The 22,216-nt window shown below is 43.0% G+C and overlaps 1 protein-coding gene across 1 annotated transcript in view; it reads right to left on the bottom strand.

The window, feature by feature from the left end:
• LOC139391896 (adhesion G protein-coupled receptor B2-like) overlaps window positions 1–20,184 on the bottom strand; it is a 253,496-nt gene extending 233,312 nt beyond the window's left edge. Inside the window, exons 1-2 of the mRNA XM_071139514.1 lie at window positions 19,317–20,184; window positions 161–577 (exon numbers count right to left, since the gene is read on the bottom strand). Of these exons, the coding sequence (XP_070995615.1) occupies window positions 161–577; window positions 19,317–20,184 (1,285 nt within the window). The remainder of the gene's footprint in view (window positions 1–160; window positions 578–19,316) is intronic.
• Window positions 20,185–22,216: the final 2,032 nt, after the last annotated feature.

The following is a 22,216-nucleotide window of genomic DNA, read 5'->3' as shown; positions in this document are numbered from 1 at the left end:
TGATAGCGTGGTGAACAGGCAGTGGCTCGGGTGGTTGTTGTCCTTCATGATCTTCTTGGCCTTCCTGTGACATTGGGTGCCGTAGGTGTCCTGGAGGGTAGTTTTCCCCCGGTGATGTGTTGTGCAGACTGCACCACCCTCTGGAGAGCCCCGTGGTTACAGACAGTGCAGTTGCCACACCAAGCGATGATACAGCCCGACAGGATTCTCTCGAATCTGCATCTGTAAAAGTTTGTGAGGGTTTTAGGTGGCAAGCCAAATTTCTTCAGCCTCCTGAGGTTCAAGTGGTGCTGTTGTGACTTCTTTAGCACACTGTCTGTGTGAGTTGACCATTTCAGTTTGTCAGTGATGTGTATGCCGAGGAACTTGAAGCTTTCCACCTTCTCGACAGTGGTCCCGTAGATGTGGATATGGGGGTGCTCCCTCTGCTGTTTCCTGAAGTCCATGATCATCTCTTTTGATTCGTTGACGTTGAATGAGAGGTTATTTTCCTGGAACCACACTCCCAGAGCCCTCACCTCTTCCCTGTAGGCTGTCTCGTCATTGTTGGTAATCAAGCCTACTACTGTTGTGTCATCTGCAAACTTGATTGAGTTGGAGACGTGTTTGGCAACGCAGTTTTGGGTGAACAGGGAGTACCGAAGGGGATTGTGCACGTATCCATTGTGGGGCCCCAGTGTTGAGAATCAGCGAAGTGCAAGTGTTGTTTCCTACCTTTACCAGTTGGGGGTGGCCTGTCAGGAAGTCCAGGATCCAGTTGCACAGGGCGGGGTTCAGTCCCAGGTACAATGGTGTTGAATGCTGAGCTATAGTCAATGAACAGCATTCTTACATATGTATTCCTCTTGTCTAGATGGGATAGGGCAGTGTGCAGTGTGATGGTGATTGCATCGTCTGTGGATCTGTTGGGGCGGTAAGCAAATTGAAGTGGGTCTAGGTTGTCAGGTAAGATAGAGGTGATATGATCCTTGACTAGCCTCTCAAAGCATTTAATGATGACAGAAGTGAGTGCTACAGTGCGATAGTTCAGTTACCTTTGTCTTCTTGGATACAGGAACAATTGTGGCCATCTTGGAGCATGTGGAGACAGCAGACTGGGATAGGAAGAGATTGAATATGTCGGTAAACACACCAGCTAGTTGGTCTGCGCATGCTCTGAGGATGTGGCTAGGGATGTCGTCTGGGCCAGCAACCTTGTGAGGGTTAACATGCTTAAATGTCTTACTCACATCGGCCACAGAGAAGGAGAGCCCACAGTCCTTGGTAGCGGGCCAAGTCGGTGGCACTGTGTTAACCCCTAAGCGGGCAAAGAAGGTGTTTAGTTTGTCTGAAAGCAAGATGTCGGTGTACGCGACGTGGACAGTTTTCCTTTTGTAATCCGTGATTGACTGTAGACCCTGCCACATACGTTTCGTGTCTGAGCCGTTGAATTGTGACTCCACTTTGTCTCTATACTGACGGTTTGCCTGTTTGATTGTCTTGCGGAAGGAAATAGAGAGTTTGTGTGTGTGTGTGTGTGTGTGTGTGTGTGTGTGTGTGTGTGTGTGTGTGTGTGTGTGTGTGTGTGTGTGTGTGTGTGTGTGTGTGTGTGTGTGTGTGTGTGTGTGTGTTCATGCTCCACAATGTCTGTTTCTCAAAATGTTACATTTCAAAGTTAAGAGTTAAGGATTGGTACAGTGTTAAAACCCCCAAAAATGTAAACAAGTGTCTACCACAGGTTGAACACTGGGATTGTACACGTGACTGTCCAAATACCCATACTAGTGTACTACATAGTTTTAAACTGCATACTATGTACTCATCGTCGCATGCTATTTAACTAATTCCATTTAGTGAGAAGGTATTCCAAGGACACAATGCTGTAGGGGCTCCGGACTTGCTGAGTAGGTGGATTTTTCCAAATTCAACAGACATGCATCACATTATCCAACCTGATAATAGCACATTTTCAAATCAATGAATTTCTCTAAACTCTGAATCTAATAGGAATGGAGTTCTAGGTTCACTAAGGCTGGTTATAGGCTTACTCAGGCTGGTTATATACCTACTCAGGCTGGTTATAGGCTTACTCAGGCTGGTTATAGACCTACTCAGGCTGGTTATAGACCTACTCAGGCTGGTTATAGACCTACTCAGGCTGGTTATAGACCTACTCAGGCTAGATATAGACCTACTCAGGCTGGTTATAGACCTACTCAGGTTGGTTATAGACCTACTCAGGCTGGTTATAGGCAGACTATCACATTGGATCTATACCGTAGTAGACCATATAGCCCATATATCCTATTTAAAAAGGACTGAAAACAGAAACAGTTCATTTAATTCCATTAGTGAAACCTAAGTGCTGTAACATATACACATTGAATCAGCCAAATACACACACCACTATCTTTCAAATGTTCTAATTAAAAGGCTATAAAACAGAAAAATGTGGACAGTCAGGATCATCGCAAATTCAGAACCACTGGACAGCATCATAATAAACTAAAGCACTGATCATTGGGAACGAGATCAGAATGACTGCTAAGGCTTGATCAATAAATTAAATAATTTAATCGGTAGCCTAGCCTACAAAAATAAAACAATTCATATGTTCAAATCAAAAGGCATGATTAAAATGTCATAAATAATGCAGCCACATCCCAAGTCCCCGGTGCCGGCACATTCAGAAATCAAAAGATGGTTTAGTATTAAGTTTAAAACCTCTGAACAAGGCCAAGAAAACAAGAAACACTTTCAATGAGAAAACACTTGAAACAAAAAATTATTAGACTACATTTGAACACCACCGCAGAAGCTTCGCTATTCGGCATCTTCCCAATTAAGTAGCCTAGCTTGGTTGTTTGGCTAGCCTACTTGAAGAGAAGTAGGGCCTATTACAAGCAGCCAACCTCTTCCAATGCATTGTGGGAAAAGTGTGCATCAAATTCTACTAGATGAAGAGCTGAAATAAGTATAACATACTTGTATTTAAACCACACATGTACTCAATTTAAAATAATTCACGTAACAAAAACCTTATCTTTTCGCAATGCAGAATGCATCATGAGGGATTGTATTTGGGACACTATACCTGTACCTATTTTGCCAATTGGCCCGGACCGTTTAACTACACGGAGACCAGCTGATCCATCACGACTGGTCTGCCGATGTAACCGCACGAGGGGGCTACAACAGACTTCTGCCGTAGCGACATCCCTCTAAGGCCCTTCTACGAGCTTACTAACCCCGGCCTGCTAGCTGTCTGAATCGCCGTGTCTCCAGCTCGCCCAGCTACTCACAGGACCCCTATGATCACTTGGCTACGCATACCTCTCCCTAATGTCAATATTCCTTGTTAATTGCTGTTTTGGTTAGTGATTGTTGCCTTATTTCACTGTAGAGCTTCTAGCCCTGCTCAATATGCCTTATCTACGTAACCCTTTAGTTCCACCTCCTAGACATGCGGTGACCTCACCTGGTTTAAATAATGTTCCTAGAGACAATATCTCTCTCATCGTCACTCAATGCATAGGTTTACCTGTATTCACATCCTACCATACCCTTTTCTGTACATTATGCCTTGAATCTATTCTTCCGCGACCAGAAACCTGCTCCTTTTACTCTCTGTTCTGAAAGCACTAGACGACCAGTTCTTTTAGCCTCTAGCCGTACTCTCATCCTACTCCTCCTCTGTTCCTCTGATGAACAGCCCCCAGCATGACTCCCATTCCCCAGGCGCTCTCATTTGTTGACATCTGTAACCGTAAAAGCATTGGTTTCATGCATGTTAACATTAGAAGCCTCCTCCCTAAGTTTGTTTTATTCAATGCTTTAGCACACTCCGCCATGTCTGAATCCTGGCTCTGGAAGGCCACCCAAAAGCCTGAAATTTCCATCCTTAACTATAACATTTTCCGACAAGATATACCTGCCAAAGGGGGCGGAGTTGCAATCTACTGCTTCTGTGCCCAAACAATTCGAGCTTCTACTTTTAATAATCCACCTTTCCAGAAACAAGTCTCACACCGTTGCCGCTTGTTACAGACCCCACTCAGCCCCCAGCTGTGCCCTGGACATCATATGTGAATTGATTGCCCCCCCATCTATATTCAGAGCTCGTGCTGTTAGGTGACCTAAACTGGGACATGCTTAAAAAAGCATGCCCCATTCAAAAATTTTAGAACTAGGAACAGATATAGCCCTTGGTTCACTTCAGATCTTACTGCCCTCTACCAGCACAAAAACATCCTGTGACGTACTGCAATAGCATCGCAATTTTTCAGGGAAGTTTGGAACCAATATACACAGGAGATTAGGAAAGCTAAGGCTAGCTTTTTCAAACAGAAATTTGCATCCTGTAGCACAATTTAACTAATTTAAGCTAATTTAACCACATGACCCATACGCCCATCTGCCACCCCTACCCACAACACCCTAGCAAAACCCAAGCCTACTTGATTGTAATTCTGCTGTCATAGCAGAATCAGAAGTAATTAGGTAACATTGATAAATAAGATGTTTATTTTACATAATAATGCTTATGTGAGATATTTCTCATTAGAATGTGTTCTTTTGGATAACACTGTTGGCAGTTGCATTTTCCTCTCTCTTCTCCAGGGAAAAAGTCACTTGGGGCCCAGAGAGGGGAGAGGTCAGGATTGTCTTCATATGTGAGGGTATCTGTTAAACCATGTGAAGGGATGATTTATCTCTTGGCTCCACAATGTCTCTGTGCTAGTCACTCCCTACTTTTCCCATTTGGGGGAAGAGTATGGCAGTGTCTGGAACCATTGTATGTGCCCTCTGATGTTGCCCTTATCTTGACCTAGAGGCTCACTCTCCTCTGTGAGCTTGTCCAGGTGGGGGGGTTGTATTTGAGATGGGAGTATCTAGAATTGACAATTGATATATGCCATTGGATGAGGTAATGTTTTGGAACTATGTTGTTCCAAGAACGAGATAAGAACTTTGTTTAGGAGACCAAACTGAACGATAATGTATAGCTAATGCTGTCTGGCTATGGGATACTCCTCTCTCAACTAAAATTCTTCCTTTGTGCAGTTTTCCTAAGACCTCTGGTTCGTCATTGTGAGTTGGGAGGGGTGGATCTTTGCTATTAAAGATTTCAGTTGCCATTTTGTCAGGACTCTCAGAATTAATTTATAGACGCTGAATTGATCTGAGAGTCAAAGGGCTATGGTGAAGCTCATATTATTAAAAGACGGAGTTTAGAGTGTAACTCTGACTTGTGTGTGGTTTGTAAATTCTCCTTTCACTTAGTAATACAGGAAATTACCACGACACTGCTCACTGTTGCCCCTAATGGCCAGTTTTTAAGACATTTCCAAATGTCCTCAGGACATGGAGAGATGTCCAATTTCAAAGTCAATCTTGAGTGATCTTGATGGTACTGTATGTGTGCATGCATGCGCAGGTGTGTGTGTGTGTGTGTGTGTGAGTCAGATCACAAACAATCAACCACTCAAGGGGCCTTGCATGAGCAAACAAGGAGATTGGTGCTGAGGTTGATAGTTTGCTGATCTGTTTGCTTGTATTATTCATCGACCACATTTCCTCCCCTTTACGTCCTAGTCACTTAGCAGATTCTCTTATCCAGAGCGACTTACAGTTAGGGCATTCATCTTAAGATAACTAGGTTGGACAACCACATATCCCAGTCATAGTACGTACATTTCTCCTCAATAAAGTCAGAGCTAGTGAGGGGGAAAGTCAAGTGCGTGTGTGTGTGTGTGTGTGTGTGTGGGGGGGGGGTAAGCTTTCACACACACACACATCCAATGTCGTTCTTATCTGGATAGCTATGCCCATGCCATTTCAACTGAAGGAAGAAGTTATCAGAGTACTGAGTCCTCATCCTAACAAATGCACCGCACCTTGTGAAACATTTTAGATCCTAAGACAGGGTTTCCCAACACTCTCCTCGGGGCCCCTCGATTATTTGCTGAATAATTTAATCAGGTATGCCAGTTTAGGGTTAAAACAAAAATCTGAGGAAAATGGTATGTGCAAAGCAAAGCAACACAGTGAATGTAAGCTGGTGATAAGGGAAACCAGGTTGCTCAAGATAAGGGCCTACAATTTTATTTTTGGTCCACTAGCCACTGTTGTAGGTAAAATATAACAGCCAGTCAGATTTTTTACAAGGAAAAAATAAATAAAAATGAAATTACACCAACAAAATACAAAAAAACAGATGAGCATGCTTTGTAATGTTTCTAAAACAATACATGTATTACTAATAAGAACTAATGTGGTATATTGTTTAATTTAATTTCATTATTTTTAGGTGACCGAAGTCTTTTAACCAAAATATCACAGATCACGAGGCACGAGGTTACCATGGTGACGTGACTAGAGTGATGCTTGTGACTTTGAGATTGAGAGTCTGACTAGTAGAAGCGTTGTCTGCTCTTCCCTAGCAGTTGAAACTCAAACTTTTTATGGCTGCAGGGGCAGTATTGAGTAGCTTGGATGAAAAGGTGCCCATTGTAAACGGCCAGCTCCTCAGTCTCAGTTGCTAATATATGCATATTATTATTTGTATTGAATAGAAAACACTCTGCAGTTTCTAAAACTGATTGAATTATGTAAGTGAGTTTTTCAGAACTCATATTGCAGGCAAAAACCTGATAAATTCCACTTCCTGTTTGTATTTTTTCTGGGGGTGACAGATTTTCAACCAAGCTCTCATTGAAATTACAGCGAGATATGGATGAGTTTTCACTTCCTACGCCTTCCACTAGATGTCAACAGTCAATAGAACTTTGTCTGATGACTCTAATGTGAAGGGGGGTCGAATGAGACAGGAAATAGTCACCACTGCCATGAGTTGACCATGCTTTCACCATGTGCGTACACAGGGGAAGGACCTGCATTCCACCGGTCATCTGTAGTCATTCTAATTCTCCGGTTGGAACGTTATTCAAGATATATGTAAACAACATTCTAAAGATTGATTCAGTACATCGTTTGACATGTTTCTACTGACTGTTACGGAACTTTTGGACATTTCGTCACGTTATAGTGGACGCACTTTGTGACTTTGGAATTGTTTACCAAACGCGCTAACCAAAGTAGACATTTTCAAACAAATCAAGCATTTATTGTGGACTTGGGATTCCTAGGACTGCATTCTGATGAAGTTAATCAAAGGTAAGGAAACATTTATCATGTATTTTCTGGTTTCTGTTGACTCCAACATGGCGGCTAATTTGGCTACTGTTCTGAGCTCCGTCTCAGTTTATTGCATGGGTTGCTTTTTCCGTAAACTTTTTTTGAAATCTGACACAGCGGTTGCATTAAGGAAGGGTATATCTATAATTCCATGTGTATAACTTGTATTATCATCAACATTTATGATGAGTATTTCTGTTGAAACGATGTGGCTATGAAAAATCACTTGATGTTTTTGGAACTAGTGAATCTAATACGTCAATATAAACTTCGATTTTTTTAAATAAATATGAACTTTATCAAACAAAACATGGATGTATTGTGTAACATGAAGTCCTATGAGTGTCATCTGATGAAGATAATTAAAGGTTAATGATACATTTTATCTGTATTTCTGCTTTTTGTGAATGCTATATTTCGCTGGAAAATGGCTGTGCTTATTGTGGTTTGGTGGAGACCTAACATAATCGTTTGTAGTGCTTTTGCTGAAAAGCATATTTGAAATCAGACACTTTGGTGGGATTAACAACAAGATTAACTTTAAAATGATATAAGACACATGTATGTTTTAGGAATTGTAATTAATAGAGCTACGACTACGTGGCATAGCTATTTGTAAGCTATAGCTTAGCACAAATACAAATACATATAGCTTCATATTATTGCACTGTTTGAGAGGAAAGCTTTATTGTGTCACAACGGCCGTGACTGGGAGTCCCATAGGGCGGTACACAATTGGCCCATCGTCGTTCGGGTTAGGGGAGGGTTTGGCCAGGAGGGGCTTTACTTGGCTCATCGCTCTCTAGCAACTCCATGTGGCGGGCCGGACGCCTGCAGGATGACTTCAAGTGGTCAGTTGAATTGTATTTCTTTCGAAACATTTGTGCAGCTTGCTTCCGTGTTAAGCAGGCTTAACTTGTTGAATCTAGGGGGCACTATTTTCATTTTTGGAAAAATAACGTTCCCAAAGTAAACAGGCTATTTTGTCAGGACAAGATGCACGAATATGCATATAATTGACCGCTTAGAATAGAAAACACTCTAAAGTTTCCAAAACTGTAAAAATATTGTCTGTGAGTATAACAGAACTGATATAACAGGCGAAAGCCTGAGAAAAATCCAAACAGGAAGGGACTCTTATTTAGAAAGCTCTGCGTTCCTATGCGTCCCTATTGAGCAGTGAATGAGATATCAACCAGATTCATTTTTCTATGGCTTCCCTAATGTTTCTAGTGTTACAAAACATAGTTTCAGGCTTTTATTTTGAAAAATGAGCCTGAACGTCAACATTGCATCAGTGGTAAGCTGGAGTCTCTCAGAGTGTTTTGTGCATAAAAGACAAATGCGGCCATTGTTTCTCTCTTTCCTACTAAGAAGCCACCTGTCCCGGTTGATATATTATCGAATAGATGTTTAAAAAACACCTTGAGGATTGATTATAAACAACGTTTGCCATGTTTCTGTCGATATTGTGGAGCTAATTTGGAATATTTTTCGGCATTGTCGGGACCGCAATTTCCGGTCGAATTCTCAGCCAAACGTGAAGAACTAACGGAGGTATTTTGGCTACAAAAATAATATTTTTTGGAAAAAAGGAACATTTGCTATCTAACTGGGAGTCTTGTGAGTGAAAACATCTGAAGCTCATCAAAGGTAAACAATTTAATTTGATTGCTTTTCTGATTTTCGTGACCAGGTTGCCTGCTGCTAGCTAGGCATAATGCTATGCTAGGCTATCGATAAACTTACACAAATGCTTGTCTTGCTTTGGCTGTAAAGCATATTTTCAAAATCTGAGATGACAGGGTGATTAACTTCTTGAGCATACTTGAGACGCAGACGTCTCAAGTATGCCCCTGGAAATGCAAATGCGCTACGCTAAATGCTAAATGTACTCGTTACAACTCAATCTTTGATCAAAATTCACAAGCAGGGTATTGAATTAAAGCTACACTCGTTGTGAACCTAGCCAGATTTTTAAAATGCTTTTCGGCGAAAGCATGAGAAGCTATTATCTGATAGCATGCACCTCCCAAAATGCCAGCACGACACGTAAACAACAGATTTTGCGGTAGCCGGCGCTACCCAAAACGCAGAAATAAAATATAAAACATTCATTACCTTTGACGAGCTTCTTTCTTGGCACTCCTATATGCCCCATAAACATCACTATTGGGTCTTTTTTTCGTTTAAATCGGTCCATATATACCCAAAATAGCTTTGTATGGGAGCTGTGTCATTCAGAAAAAATCATTGTTTTTAAACGCTGCGTAATTTTTTTAAATTAAAAAAGTCGACGATAAACTTTCACAAAACACTTCGAAATCCTTTTGTAATCCAACTTTAGGTATTAGTAAACGTTTATAATCTATCAAAATGATTACAGGGCGATGTCTTTTCAATAGGTCTTCACTTGCAAAAACAATGGCTTCTAATATCTTCCTCAACTGCATCCGGGTGAAGACTGGGAAACTGGAGGTCAGATAGATGGATTTTCCAACAATTAATTCAATTGAAAATGAGGACAATGGCGCCATCGTGCGGAATTTGTATGAATTTCAGGCAGATCGCCATTAAATTCTGTTCTCTTTTAACAACTGGTGGAAGTGACTTATGGAAATTATTTTTAGCTTTCAGAGAGCAGTTTTTCTTGCGTTTTTCAATGAAACACATGATCTGTTATAGTCACAGCCGTGATTTAACCAGTTTTATAAACTTCAGAGTGTTTTCTATCCACACATACTAATCATATGCATATACTATATTCCTGGCATGAGTAGCAGGACGCTGAAAAGTTGCACGATTTTTAACAGAATTTTCGAAAAAGGAGGGGGTAGAAGTAAGAGGTTTAACAAAAGACTAAGCTGTGTTTCAATATATTTCACTTGTGATTTCATAAATATGAATATTTTCTAGTAATATTTATGTCTGTTGCGTTATGCTAATTAGTGTCAGTTGATGACAACGCTCCCGGATCCGGGATGAGTAGTTCCAAGAGTTAAGGAGCGCTGTTTGGCAGGTTCTGTTTCGGGGGACGCATGACTCGACCTTTGCCTCTCCTGAGCCAATTGGGCAGTTGCAGCGATGAGACAAAATTTGAATTGGGAGAATAAAAACAAAAGTCAAATTCAAATAAATAAAAATATCACAAGCAGGGCTACAGCAACGTAGAGAGGGTCAGGCTCATCAGGCTCTTTTTTTTGTCCTTGGCAGAAGGGTGTCGCTGTAACCAATTGATCACGTCAGTCTGGGTTCCACTGCACAAGAGGGGTTCCGTGGAGTTTTATGAACATCAATGCAGACACACAGTGAATTTGGATGATTTTGGCCAAAGTGGTCAAGCCTCCAACGGGCCTCCGCAATGCACACACGTAGTGTTCTTCATCATTCTCGCCACTGCCAGAGAGAAGAATGAGAAGAAACCACCATTTTTCTCTTATATCGTTTTACATGACACTTTTGTGGTAATAAAATATACAGTACCAATCAAACATTTGTACACACATAATCATTCAAGGGTTTTTCTTAATTTTTTAAATATTTTCTACATTATAGAATAGTAGTGAAGGCATCAAATCTATGAAATAACACATATGGAAGCAGAAAAGGGTTTCTTCAAAGTAGCCACCCTTTGCCTCGATGACAGCTCTGCACACTCTTGGTTTTCTCAACCATCTTCTTGGGGTAGTCACCTGGAATGCATTTAAATTAGCAGGTGTGCCTTGTTAAAAGTTAATTTGTGGATTTCTGTCCTTCTTAATGCGTTTGAGACAATCAGTTGTGTTGTGACAAGGTAGAGGTGGTATACAGAAGACAGACCTATTTGTAAAAGACCAAGTCCACTTTCTGGACCGTTTTTCGAAATCCTTTTTTTGATTACACATGTGTAAGAACTGTATGAATATACTTTTGTCCAATTTTATTATCATAATTATTATTTTATTTTTTTACTTGTGCATAAGGCATATGTTTTCTCCATTTGCAATATGATTTCATAGGAAGTCAAAAGTCAAAAATAGCTAAATTTTATAAAAAACTTCACACACCCTTAAAAAAGTGCTTTCTGGACCATATTTGAAATTCTTTCGACTTTTGTGTCAATTACACACGTATAAGAACTGTATCAACATACTTTAGTCATATTTTATTATCAGCATTTTTTTTTATTACTTGTGCATAAGGTATATGTTTTGTCCATTTGCAATATGATTTCATAGGAAGTCAAAAGTAAAAAATGTGAACTTTTTTTCAAAAACTTATCACCCCCTTAAAAAAGTACTTTCTGGACCGTTTTTTGAAATTCTTTCGACTTTTTGTCAATTAAACATGTGTAAGAACTGTAGAATATACTTTTGTAAACTTTTATTATCATCATTTTTTATTTTATTTTTTACTTGTGCATAAGGCATATGTTTTGTCCATTTGTAATATGATTTCATAGGAAGTCAAAAGTCAAAGTCAAAAGTCACTTTTTTTCGGCCAAATGCCATAAGAAATGTCCAAATGCAATATGAAAGATTTGAAAATGCCAAATCAGGATGCTATGTCCTTTTGCCATCACGATTGACTGGCCTGATGAACACAGGATGGCCGGGCAGTGAAAGTTGCTTCTTTCCATCACTCGTTGTGTTGATTTCATCATGTCTATTTGGTGATGTTTTTTTCACTATTGAATCATATTGCAAATGCATGTGCATTTGCAATATGTTTCAATGGGCATTTACCATCACGAATTTGTCATGCTCAAAAATCCTGCACAGGATGGCCGGGCAGTGATATTTGCTCTTTTCCATCGCTCGTTGTGTTGATTTCATCATGTCCAATTGGTGATGTTTTTTTCACTGTTGAATCATATTGCACGTGCATTTGCAATATGTTTCAATGGGCATTTACCATCACAAATTTGGCATGCTCAAAAGTCAAACTATACTTTGCTCAAACTATACTTTTGTCAACTTTTATTATATATTTTTTGTTGTACTTGTGCATAAGGCATACGTTTTGTCCATTTGCAATATGATTTCATAGGAAGTCAAAAGTCAAAGTCAAAAGTCACTTTTTTTTGTTGCCAAATGCCATAAGAAATTTGACATGCTCAAAAATACTGCAGAAATGCAAAATTGACTGGCCTGATGAACACAGGATGGCCGGGCAGTGATAGAGTTTCCTTTCCATCACTCGTTGTGTTGATTTCATCATGTCCATTTGGTGATGTTTTTTTCACCATTGAATCATGCACGTGCATTTGCAATATGTTTCAATGGGCATTTACCATCACAAATTTGACGTGCTCAAAAATCCTGCAGAAATGCAAAATTGAATGGCCCGATGTACTCGGGATGGCTGGGCAGTGATTCTGGTTCCTCTCCATCGCTCGTTAAGGTTGATTTCAGAATGTCACTTTGGTGATGGTACCTCACTGTTGAAACATATTACAAATGGACAATAGGCACCAGCAAGTCACCGTCCATCAGTCAATTAGATATCATTCTGACACCAAAATGATACAAACTGACACCAAACCCACTTTTTCCAACTCGTTTAGTAGCCAACTATCACATACTTCAGAGCTGGCCCAAAATTCACAACGCCTTCTGTTCAAACCATTAAAAAAAACGTAAAACACGTAGTTACGTTCTAGCTGCGGGTCCAGTTCAAACATTATGTGTAGGCCTATGTGACACAACCCTGAATCCCGAGTTTCGGCTCGATAGGTCCTTCGGTGCCCGAGCAAGACCCTAATTGGTGCTGAAAATCCACTTTTTTCCATGCCTTGCTACGGGGTCCTTGAATGAGCTATCGGACAGAAACTTTGGGGTCCATCTCTATGGGCCGAGCCGGTTTCAATGCACCTAGTCTTGCGTCTCCAATACTTTTCTAAATGTCATCATTTTCGTAATGGTCAAAATTATTTGAAGTCATTGCAAATTTACGAGGCTGTTTCTCGGTCCGAGAACCTTCTAGAGCCAAGTAACTCACCACGCACTATCGACCTGAGGTCTAGAACAGGTTTCTAAAGTTTCAGAACTCTAGGTCTGACGGTTCTTTTTTAGCTCGAACAAAGCTAACTATTGCAGGCAATGTCTGTCTCTACGCACCCCAATACCTTCCAAGTTGTGTGTGTGTGTGATTTAGTTTTTCTTTGAAATTTTATGGGAAAAATGACTGATTTACAGTTCATGGGGGTTGCCTAATCACACATATGAAGTTTTGGAAAGATCTGACTTTTTTAACCCTTCGAAACATCCCCTATGACACCAATTATGGCACTTCCGGTTGGCACAGGAAGCTATAAGTAAACACATATCCTCATTGGGGTATGCCTTTACAGAATCCTGAGTTTTAAGTGTTTACGTTAAGAACTGACCGATTTACACAGGGTTGAATGCACTATTTATCACAAACCACTTCCGGTTGCTTCAGGAAGCTTAGAATCGACACAGGTAGACCTCATAGTGTCCTGATGGACTGTCATCGAAGACAGGTTCATAAGGCATTCATAACCCACATAGGCTTCAGGTTGACTTTAGAGGAGCAGGCAATGTATTCCTATGGGGAGAGATGTCATTGTAATCTGTGAGATCAAAAAACCCTGTTTTACTGTTAAGGGTTAATGCCACACGGTCAAGGTTAGGCTTGCACAGATCGGGTTGACCTCAGGATCGTACCCGAGGTCGAATTGTGCTTCTCACCCTAACGGTTCTCTCACTGTCACCCAAAAGCAAATGACATTTAGGGCCAGGCTTCATTTTGGGCCTACTTTTTTTCACGATCGCTGCACTCAGAGCGAGCTACGGTCAAGCGGGGCATCTCGTTGAACTCGGCACGGCCTAGAGAATATGGAAATGCCATTGCAGGCTCTGTGTGTCTTTAAGCACCGCACTTTGTCACTCCATCCGTGCTGTGTGTGTGTGTGTGTGTGTGTGTGTGTGTGTGTGTGAGAGAGCTTTTCTTTGACATCTGTTGGGAGAAATGACTGACTTACAGTAAATGGGGGTTGCCTAATCACACATATGACGTTTTGAAAAGATCTGACCTTTTTAACCCTTGGAAACAGCACCTATGACACCATTTAAGGCACTTCCGGTTTACACAGGAAGCTGAAAGTGAACACATATCCTCCTTGCGGTAGGTAATTATAGAATTTTGAGTTTTAAGTCTTTATGTTATGACCATCACCAATATGACATTGTACAAATTTCTTAAATGACGATAGATACATGGCTGGTTCTTTTTTTATTGCTCTATTTTCATCTTGGACCTTTAATCCCAGAAAAATGGCCATAACTCAAAAACCGTTGAGGCCTAGACGCCATCTTGTTCGGGGCCAACTGCCCATTATGCCAAAACTATGTTCACCAAGTTTCGTCTTCGAAGTCTTTTCCGTTTTGTAAATAAGGCCACGTCGTGATTCGTGATGTGTTGTACATTTGCAATATGATTCCATTCCTTTAGCGGAAAATTGACCAAAATGTGATTATTTTATAAAACGGAAACCGAATGTCCGAGAGAGTTCGTTTGATGACTTCCCGGTAGATCCGGCCCTGCCGCACGGCCCGACGCCGTCCGCAAATTTTACAAACGTTTTTGGACGTCTAGTAAGGGACCGTACATTTGCAATATGGACTTTCTCACTAACCATATGGCGAATGTCAAAATGTTCCCTTAAGGTATGGAAGCACTCGTGCTCAAGTCAGTTCAACGCTGGTTCGACCAATCGGATTCCACGCATCAAGATTGTTTCGATCACTGGGATATGGTCCGCATAGCGTCAAACAACAACATTGATGAATACGCTGATTCGGTGAGCAAGTTTATTAGCAAGTGCATAGGTGATGTTGTACCCACAGCTTCTATTAAAACATTCCCCAACCAGAAACTGTGGATTGATGGCAGCATTCGCGCAAAACTGAAAGCGTGAACCACTGCTTTTAATCAGGGCAAGGTGACCGGAAACATATCCGAATTCAAACAGTGTAGCTATTCCCTCCGCAAGGCAATCAAACAAGAAAAGCGTCAGTATAGAGACAAAGTAGAGTTGCAATTGAACAGACACGAGAGTTATGTGGCAGGGTCTACAGTCTATCACAGACTACAAAAAGAAAACCAGCCCCGTCGCGGACCACGATGTCTTGCTCCCAGAAAAACTAAACAACTTCTTTGCTCGTTTTGAGGATAATACAGTGCCACTGACACGGCCCGCTACCAAAACCTGCGGGCTGTCCTGCACTGCAGCCAACGTGAGTAAAACATTTAAACGTGTTAACCCTCGAAAGGCTGCCGGCCCAGACGGCATCCTCGGCCGCGACCTCAGGGCATGCACAGACCAGCTGGCTGGTGTGTTTACGGACATATTCAATCAATCCTTATCCCAGTCTGCTGTTCCCACATGCTTCAAGAGGGCCACCATTGTTTCTGTTCCAAAGAAAGCTAAGGTAACTGAGAAAAATGACTACCGCCTTGTAGCACTCAAGTCCGTCATCACGAAGTGCTTTGAGAGACGAGTCAAGGACCATATCACCTCCACCCTACCTGACACCTTAGACCCACTCCAATGTGCTTACCGCCCCAATAGGTCCACAGATGGCGCAATCGCAATCACACTGGACACTGCCCTAACACATCTGGACAAGAGGAATACCTATGTAGAATGTTGTTCATCGACTACAGCTCAGCATTTAACACCATAGTACCCTCCAAACTTGCAATTAAGCTCGAGACCCTGGGTCTTGACCCCACCCTGTGCAACTAGGTCCTGGACTTCCTGACAGGCCGCCCCCAGGTGGTGAGGGTAGGTAACAACATCTCCACCCCGCTGATCCTCAACACTGGGGCCCCACAAGGGTGCATACTCAGCCCTCTCCTGTACTCCCTGTTCACCCATGACTGCGTGGCCATGCACGCCTCCAACTCAATCATCAAGTTTGCAGACGACACTACAGTGGTGGGCTTGATTACCAACAACGACAAAACGGCCTACAGGGAGGAGGTGAGGGCCTTCGGAGTGTGGTTTCAGGAAAATAACCTCACACTCAAGTCAACAAAACAAAGAAGTTGATTTTGGACTTCAGGAAACAGCAGAGGGAGCAGCCCCCTATCCACATCGATGGGACAGTAGTGGAGAAAATTGAAAGTTTTAAGTTTCTCGGCGTACACATCACGGACAAACTGAATTGGTCCACCCACACAGACAGCGTGGTGAAGAAGGATCAGCAGTGCCTCTTCAACCTCAGGAGGCTGAAGAAATTTGGCTTGTCACCAAAAACACTCACAAACTTTTACAGATGCACAATCGAGAGCATCCTGTCGGGCTGTATCACCGCCTGGTACGGCAACTGCTCCGATCACAACCGCAAGGCTCTCCAGAGGGTAGTGAGGTCTGCACAACGCATCACCGGGGGCAAACTACCTTCTCCCCAGGACACCTACACCACCCGATGTCACAGGAATGCCAAAAAGATCATCAAGGACAACAACCACCCTAGCCAATGCCTGTTCACCCCTCTATGATCCAGAAGACGAGGTTAGTACAGGTGCATCAAAGTGGGGACCGAGAGACAGTTAAACAGCCACTACTAACATTGAATGGCTGCTGCCAACATACTGAACTCCATCCACTTTAATAATGGGAATTGATGGAAATTTATGTAAAATATATAACTAGCCACTTTATACAATGCTACTTAATATAATGTTTACATACCATACATTACTCATCTCATACCATCTACTGCATCTTGCTTATGCCGTTCGGCCATCACCCATTCATATATTTTTATGTACATATTCTTATTCATTCCTTTACACTTGTTTGTATAAGGTAGTTGTTGTGAAATTGTTAGGTTAGATTACTTGTTAGATATTACTGCATGGTCGGAACTAGAAGCACGAGCATTTCGCTACACTCACATTAACATCTGCTGACCATGTGTATGTGACAAATAAAATGTGATTTGATTTGATTTGAGTGTGAGCGAGAGAGACAGAGTTAGAGAGAGAGAGAGAGTAAGAGCTAGAGAGAGAGAAAGTGTGAGGGACAGAGAGAGTTAGAGAGAGAGTGTAAGGGAGAAAGAGATAGAGAGGGAGTGTGAAGGAGAGAGAGAGAGAGATATTTAGAGATAGAGAGAGAAGAGATAGGGAGTGTGAGGGAGAGAGAGAGTTTGACTTAGAGAGAGAGAGAGAGATAGAGAGGGAGTGCGAGGGAGAGAGACAGAGTTAGAGAGAGAGAGAGTAAGAGCTACAGAGAGAGGTAGTGTGAGGAACAGAGAGAGTTAGAGAGGGAGTGTGAGGGAGAGATGCCGAGAGGACTTACATCCAGACCAAAACACCACCAGCCACATACACACCCCCACCCCAACCAATCAACACTCCCCCAAGTCAACCATGCCCACACCCCATTTAGGCCCCCTCAGATCAGACCTATCTCATCTTTTACTGTCTTGATCTCCAGAAAATTATTAAAGTGCCTGTAATTTCAGACTAAGAGGTAAAAAAAATAGCAGAATGAAAATCATTAAATTGTGTATCTCTGTCTCTGTCTCTCTCTCTCTCTCTCTCTCTCTCTGTCTCTCTCTCTCTCTATGTCCCCCTCTCTCCCCCTCTCTCTCTCTCCAGCTCTCTCTCTCTCTCTCTCTCTCTCTCTCTCTCTCTCTCTCTCTGTGTGCTGATTAGATAATTAACTCTATCTGTCCCGTGTTGCCTGATAGGTAACATCACCTCCAAGGCTGAGGGCGGAGCTGTGTGTGTGTTTGTGTGTTTGTGTGCCTGTGTGTGTCTGTTCTCTGACAAGGAGGATTTGTAATATCTGATTAGAATATTGGATTCTCGTTAGGACAGATCAGTCAAGCTGGCCCACAATCAGCCTTGCAGTACAGAAAACAGTGCTGCCTCTGAAAAAAAGCATTACAGTTCATGATCTTTGCGCATGTGTGAATATGTGACTGATCACCTCTTTGTAGGCACGTTCTTTGTGCCTGTGTGTTTACAACCTTCCTTAACACATTCAGTAGGGCTGGGAATCGCCAGGGGCCTCACAATAGCTACGATATGTATTGCAATTCTCAAGATTCTATATGTATTGCAATTCTCAAGATTCTATATGTATTGCGATTCTCAAGATTCTATATGTATTGCAATTCTCAAGATTCTATATGTATTGCATTTCTCAAGATTCTATATGTATTGCAATTCTCAAGATTCTATATGTATTGCGATTTGATTCCGTGATTTTATTGCGAGGGACAAGACAGTGCCTTGAGCAAGTCATCAAAACAAAGTGGTTCCCTATTTAAAAAGATAAACTGGAGTTTTGGTGCAGGTACAGCCAACTAGGGCAAAAATAATATTGCGATATTGTCAAAACGATATGGTAATATATATCGTCAAATTAATATCCAGAGATGTAATTGTATGGATTTTTCCCCCATCACTAACACAAGCATGTACATTCAGCTCTGTTTATCTGTTGATGTAAACCCCACTTGTCCTGCTTTAGTTGTTTGTTTCAGAGAAAACATTCTAACACTGCACGAGCAGATGCACAGCTCTCACTCTCTAAGAGGCTGTTCCATACACATACAGTAACAACTGAAAAGCTACTCCACAAATCGACATATGGATGAATAAGTAAAGAAACACGCAGGCAGGCAGGCAGGCAGGCACATACCAAACAGCGATTGATCAGTGAGTCCACGTACACAGCCTCACCAGCAGCCCTGCCCCTCTAATAAAATATACATCAAAAAGAATTAACTTCTGATACATATTTACACAAGTCTTTTGATAAGTCATGTTAGGGCCCTTTTTAAAGCCAATAAGAGAAATACAAGCTTGATCAAGCAGTAATACAAGTCCATGACCCTTTGGAGTGGAATCAAAGGACACTCCGGCCAAACAAAACTCAACCCTCAGAATATATCCTATTAAGTTACTAAATAATTCCTTTGGAAGAAAATTATAATTTGCTGATGAAGATGCATAGCAGACAACAACAACTCAACATTAGAAAACCAATATCAGCATCCTTTCAAATAAAACACGCTTTAACAGTTTTCAAAACTTTTAACTAGACCAGACAACCAATGAGAGCAATCTGCTCGACTGACAGATTGTAAACAGAACCAAAGGGAATGAAGCCTCACCGTGTCTGACGTCCCTGGGCGCTATGGCGATGGCGTTGTTATGGTGCAGCTCTGTGACGCAGCAATTCTCAGGTAACAATGATCCGTTGCTATGGGGCGTTGCCGGGAGAAGGGGTACAGGCTGAGCCATGACCACATTGTTGTTAGGACACACACAACCAGTCTGCGTAACTTTGCAACCGTCGCCGTCGGCAACATCAGCTTCTCCATGACGACCATTGCGTAGGCACTCCTCGAACCATCGGCAGAGTATTCCACAGGTGAACTGACTGGAGTTCTCGTTGTTGATTAGCAAAACCTCGACCAGCCGGAGTTCTAGTGTTTCCTTGGTTACCGGCGGTTCATCGGCTGTCGGTAGTCTCGATAGGCACAGCTGCACAAAGTTCTTGTCGAACTGCAAAAATGAATAAGGTCCCTCTGATTCTAATTGCCTGCCGCAAAGGTCTATCACTTCCTGGTCTTGAGGTGGCGTCTCTAGATCCAGCGGACAGCTCTGATTGGCTAGATGATGGTCGAGGGGGAGGAGCATGGGGTAGTGTGATTGACAGATAGAGGGATGGCGGGTGAATCGGAGATAGAGGGAGTACTTGGTGGGATCTGGGTTTTCCAACGACCAGGAACAGCCCAGCACCTGCGACGGGAACAGCTCTCTCAGAGAGAAAGAGCCATACAGTACCCCGGCTACCAGGCTGGAGCATGGGGAGGGGAGGCTGCCCCCCTCTACCTCCCCGGGAGAGACGCCACTGGCAGACCCATAGGCAGCGGCCAGGGCAGAGAGAGGAGCTGGAGGAACTAAGGCAGCTACGGCCCAGGCCACAGCAAAGAGGGACGACAGCACACACAGACACACCCCTCCAGCAGTGTTCATCCTATGTCATTGGTCCTGCAGAGAGAGGGAGAGAGAGATAGAGGGGGGGAGAGGGGGCAGAGGGGTGAGAGAGATAGGGGGAGAGGGGGGAGAGAGGGGGAGAGTTGGAGAGAGAGATAGAGGGGGGGAGAGAGAGAGAGAGAGGGAGAGAGGGAGAGAGAGAGAGAGAGAGAGAGAGGAGAGAGAGAGAGAGAGAGGGAGAGAGGGAGAGAGGGAGAGAGAGGGAACAGAGACTCAGTACAAAGCAGACATCAATTCCAAAATTATATGTCTGGCAGAATGAGAGTGAAATATTTCAAAAACACTTATTGACTGGAAAATAGATTATGAATACATGCAGCAACGCTGGACAAAACATTGGCTATCTCTCCTTCCTCTCATCTCACAGTCTGTCTCCCTCACAGTCTCTCTCCCTCACAGTCACTCTCCCTCTCAGTCTCTCTTCCTCTCTGTCTTCCTCACAGTCTCTTCCCCATCACAGTCTCTCTCTCTCACAGTCTCTCTCTCTCACAGTCTCTCTCTCTCACATTATCTCTCTCTCACAGTCTCTCTCCATTACAGTCTCTCTCCCTTACAGTCTCTTCCCAATCACAGTCTCTCTCCTTACAGTTTATGGGCATGGTACCCCTGTGAAGGACACTCTTTGGCTAACACACACACACACACACACACACACACACACACACACACACACACACACACACACACACACACACACACACACACACACACACACACACACACACACTCACACACTCCCCTGACGGGCTGGATTAAAAGGGCTGATGACTTTGCTGTTGAGATGTGAACTATGTACCACACACACACACACACACACACACACACACATACACACATACACACGCACTCTCCCCTGGCGGGCTGGATTAAAGGGGCTGATGACTTTGCTGCTGAGATGTGAACTGTGTACAACCCTCTACACCCCCCCCCCCCCCCCCACACACACACACACACACACACACACACTCTGCTGAGTATCTTACCCAAAGTGATGGGAAAAACATTACCCCTGCCTTCACAGTGAGGGTCTGGCACCAGCGAGATATTTACACACTCAGACTCACATATATACACACACACACACACACACACGCAGACACAGACACACACAAACACACACACACTCATGCCTACTCGTACTCGCAAACACTAACACACACGGACACGTACACACACATGCAAACAAACACACAGACACACACACACACACACACATACAGACTGATCCAATAAGTGCCAGAAAAGGATAGAAAATATCGATAACTTATTAATATTTTATTCAGTTTTAACTCATGTTCACTTGAAAGAGGCTTTCAAGTGCCTCATCATGGACATAAAGATGGAATGGCAGTGAGGGAGAGGGATAGAGAGAGGGAGAGGGATAGAGAGAGGGAGGGAGGGAGGGAGGGAGGGAGGGAGGGAGGGAGGGAGGGAGGGAGGGAGGGAGGGAGGGAGGGAGGGAGGGAGGGAGGGAGGGGGATAAAGAGAGGGATAGAGGGAGGGAGGGATATGGAGATAAAGAGCGGGATAGAGGGAGGGGTGGAAGGAGAGGGACAGAGACAGGGATAGAGAGAGGGATAGAGGGAGGGATAGAGGGAGGGAGGGAGAGGGATAAAGAGAGGGATAGAGGGAGGGAGGGATATGGAGATAAAGAGCGGGATAGAGGGAGGGGTGGAAGGAGAGGGACAGAGACAGGGACAGAGACAGGGATAGAGAGAGGGATAGAGGGAGGGAGGGATATGGAGAGGGATAAAGAGAGGGATAGAGGGAGGGAGGGAGGGATAGGGAGAGGGATAAAGAGAGGGATAAAGGGAGGGAGGGAGGGAGGGAGGGAGAGGGATAAAGAGAGGGATAGAGGGAGGGAGGGAGGGATAGGGAGAGGGATAAAGAGAGGGATAGAGGGAAGGAGGGATAGGGAGAGGGAGAGGTTCATGACTGGTGCTCATCTTCATACATCGATGCCTTTTCCATTACGAACTGACAGAGAACTGGTTTACTCTGAGTAACAATA

This window comes from Oncorhynchus clarkii, chromosome 32 (genome assembly GCF_045791955.1).
Source record: "Oncorhynchus clarkii lewisi isolate Uvic-CL-2024 chromosome 32, UVic_Ocla_1.0, whole genome shotgun sequence".
In the NCBI taxonomy this organism is placed as follows: Eukaryota; Metazoa; Chordata; class Actinopteri; order Salmoniformes; family Salmonidae; genus Oncorhynchus; species Oncorhynchus clarkii.
This window is presented reverse-complemented; position numbering and strand designations above follow the sequence as displayed.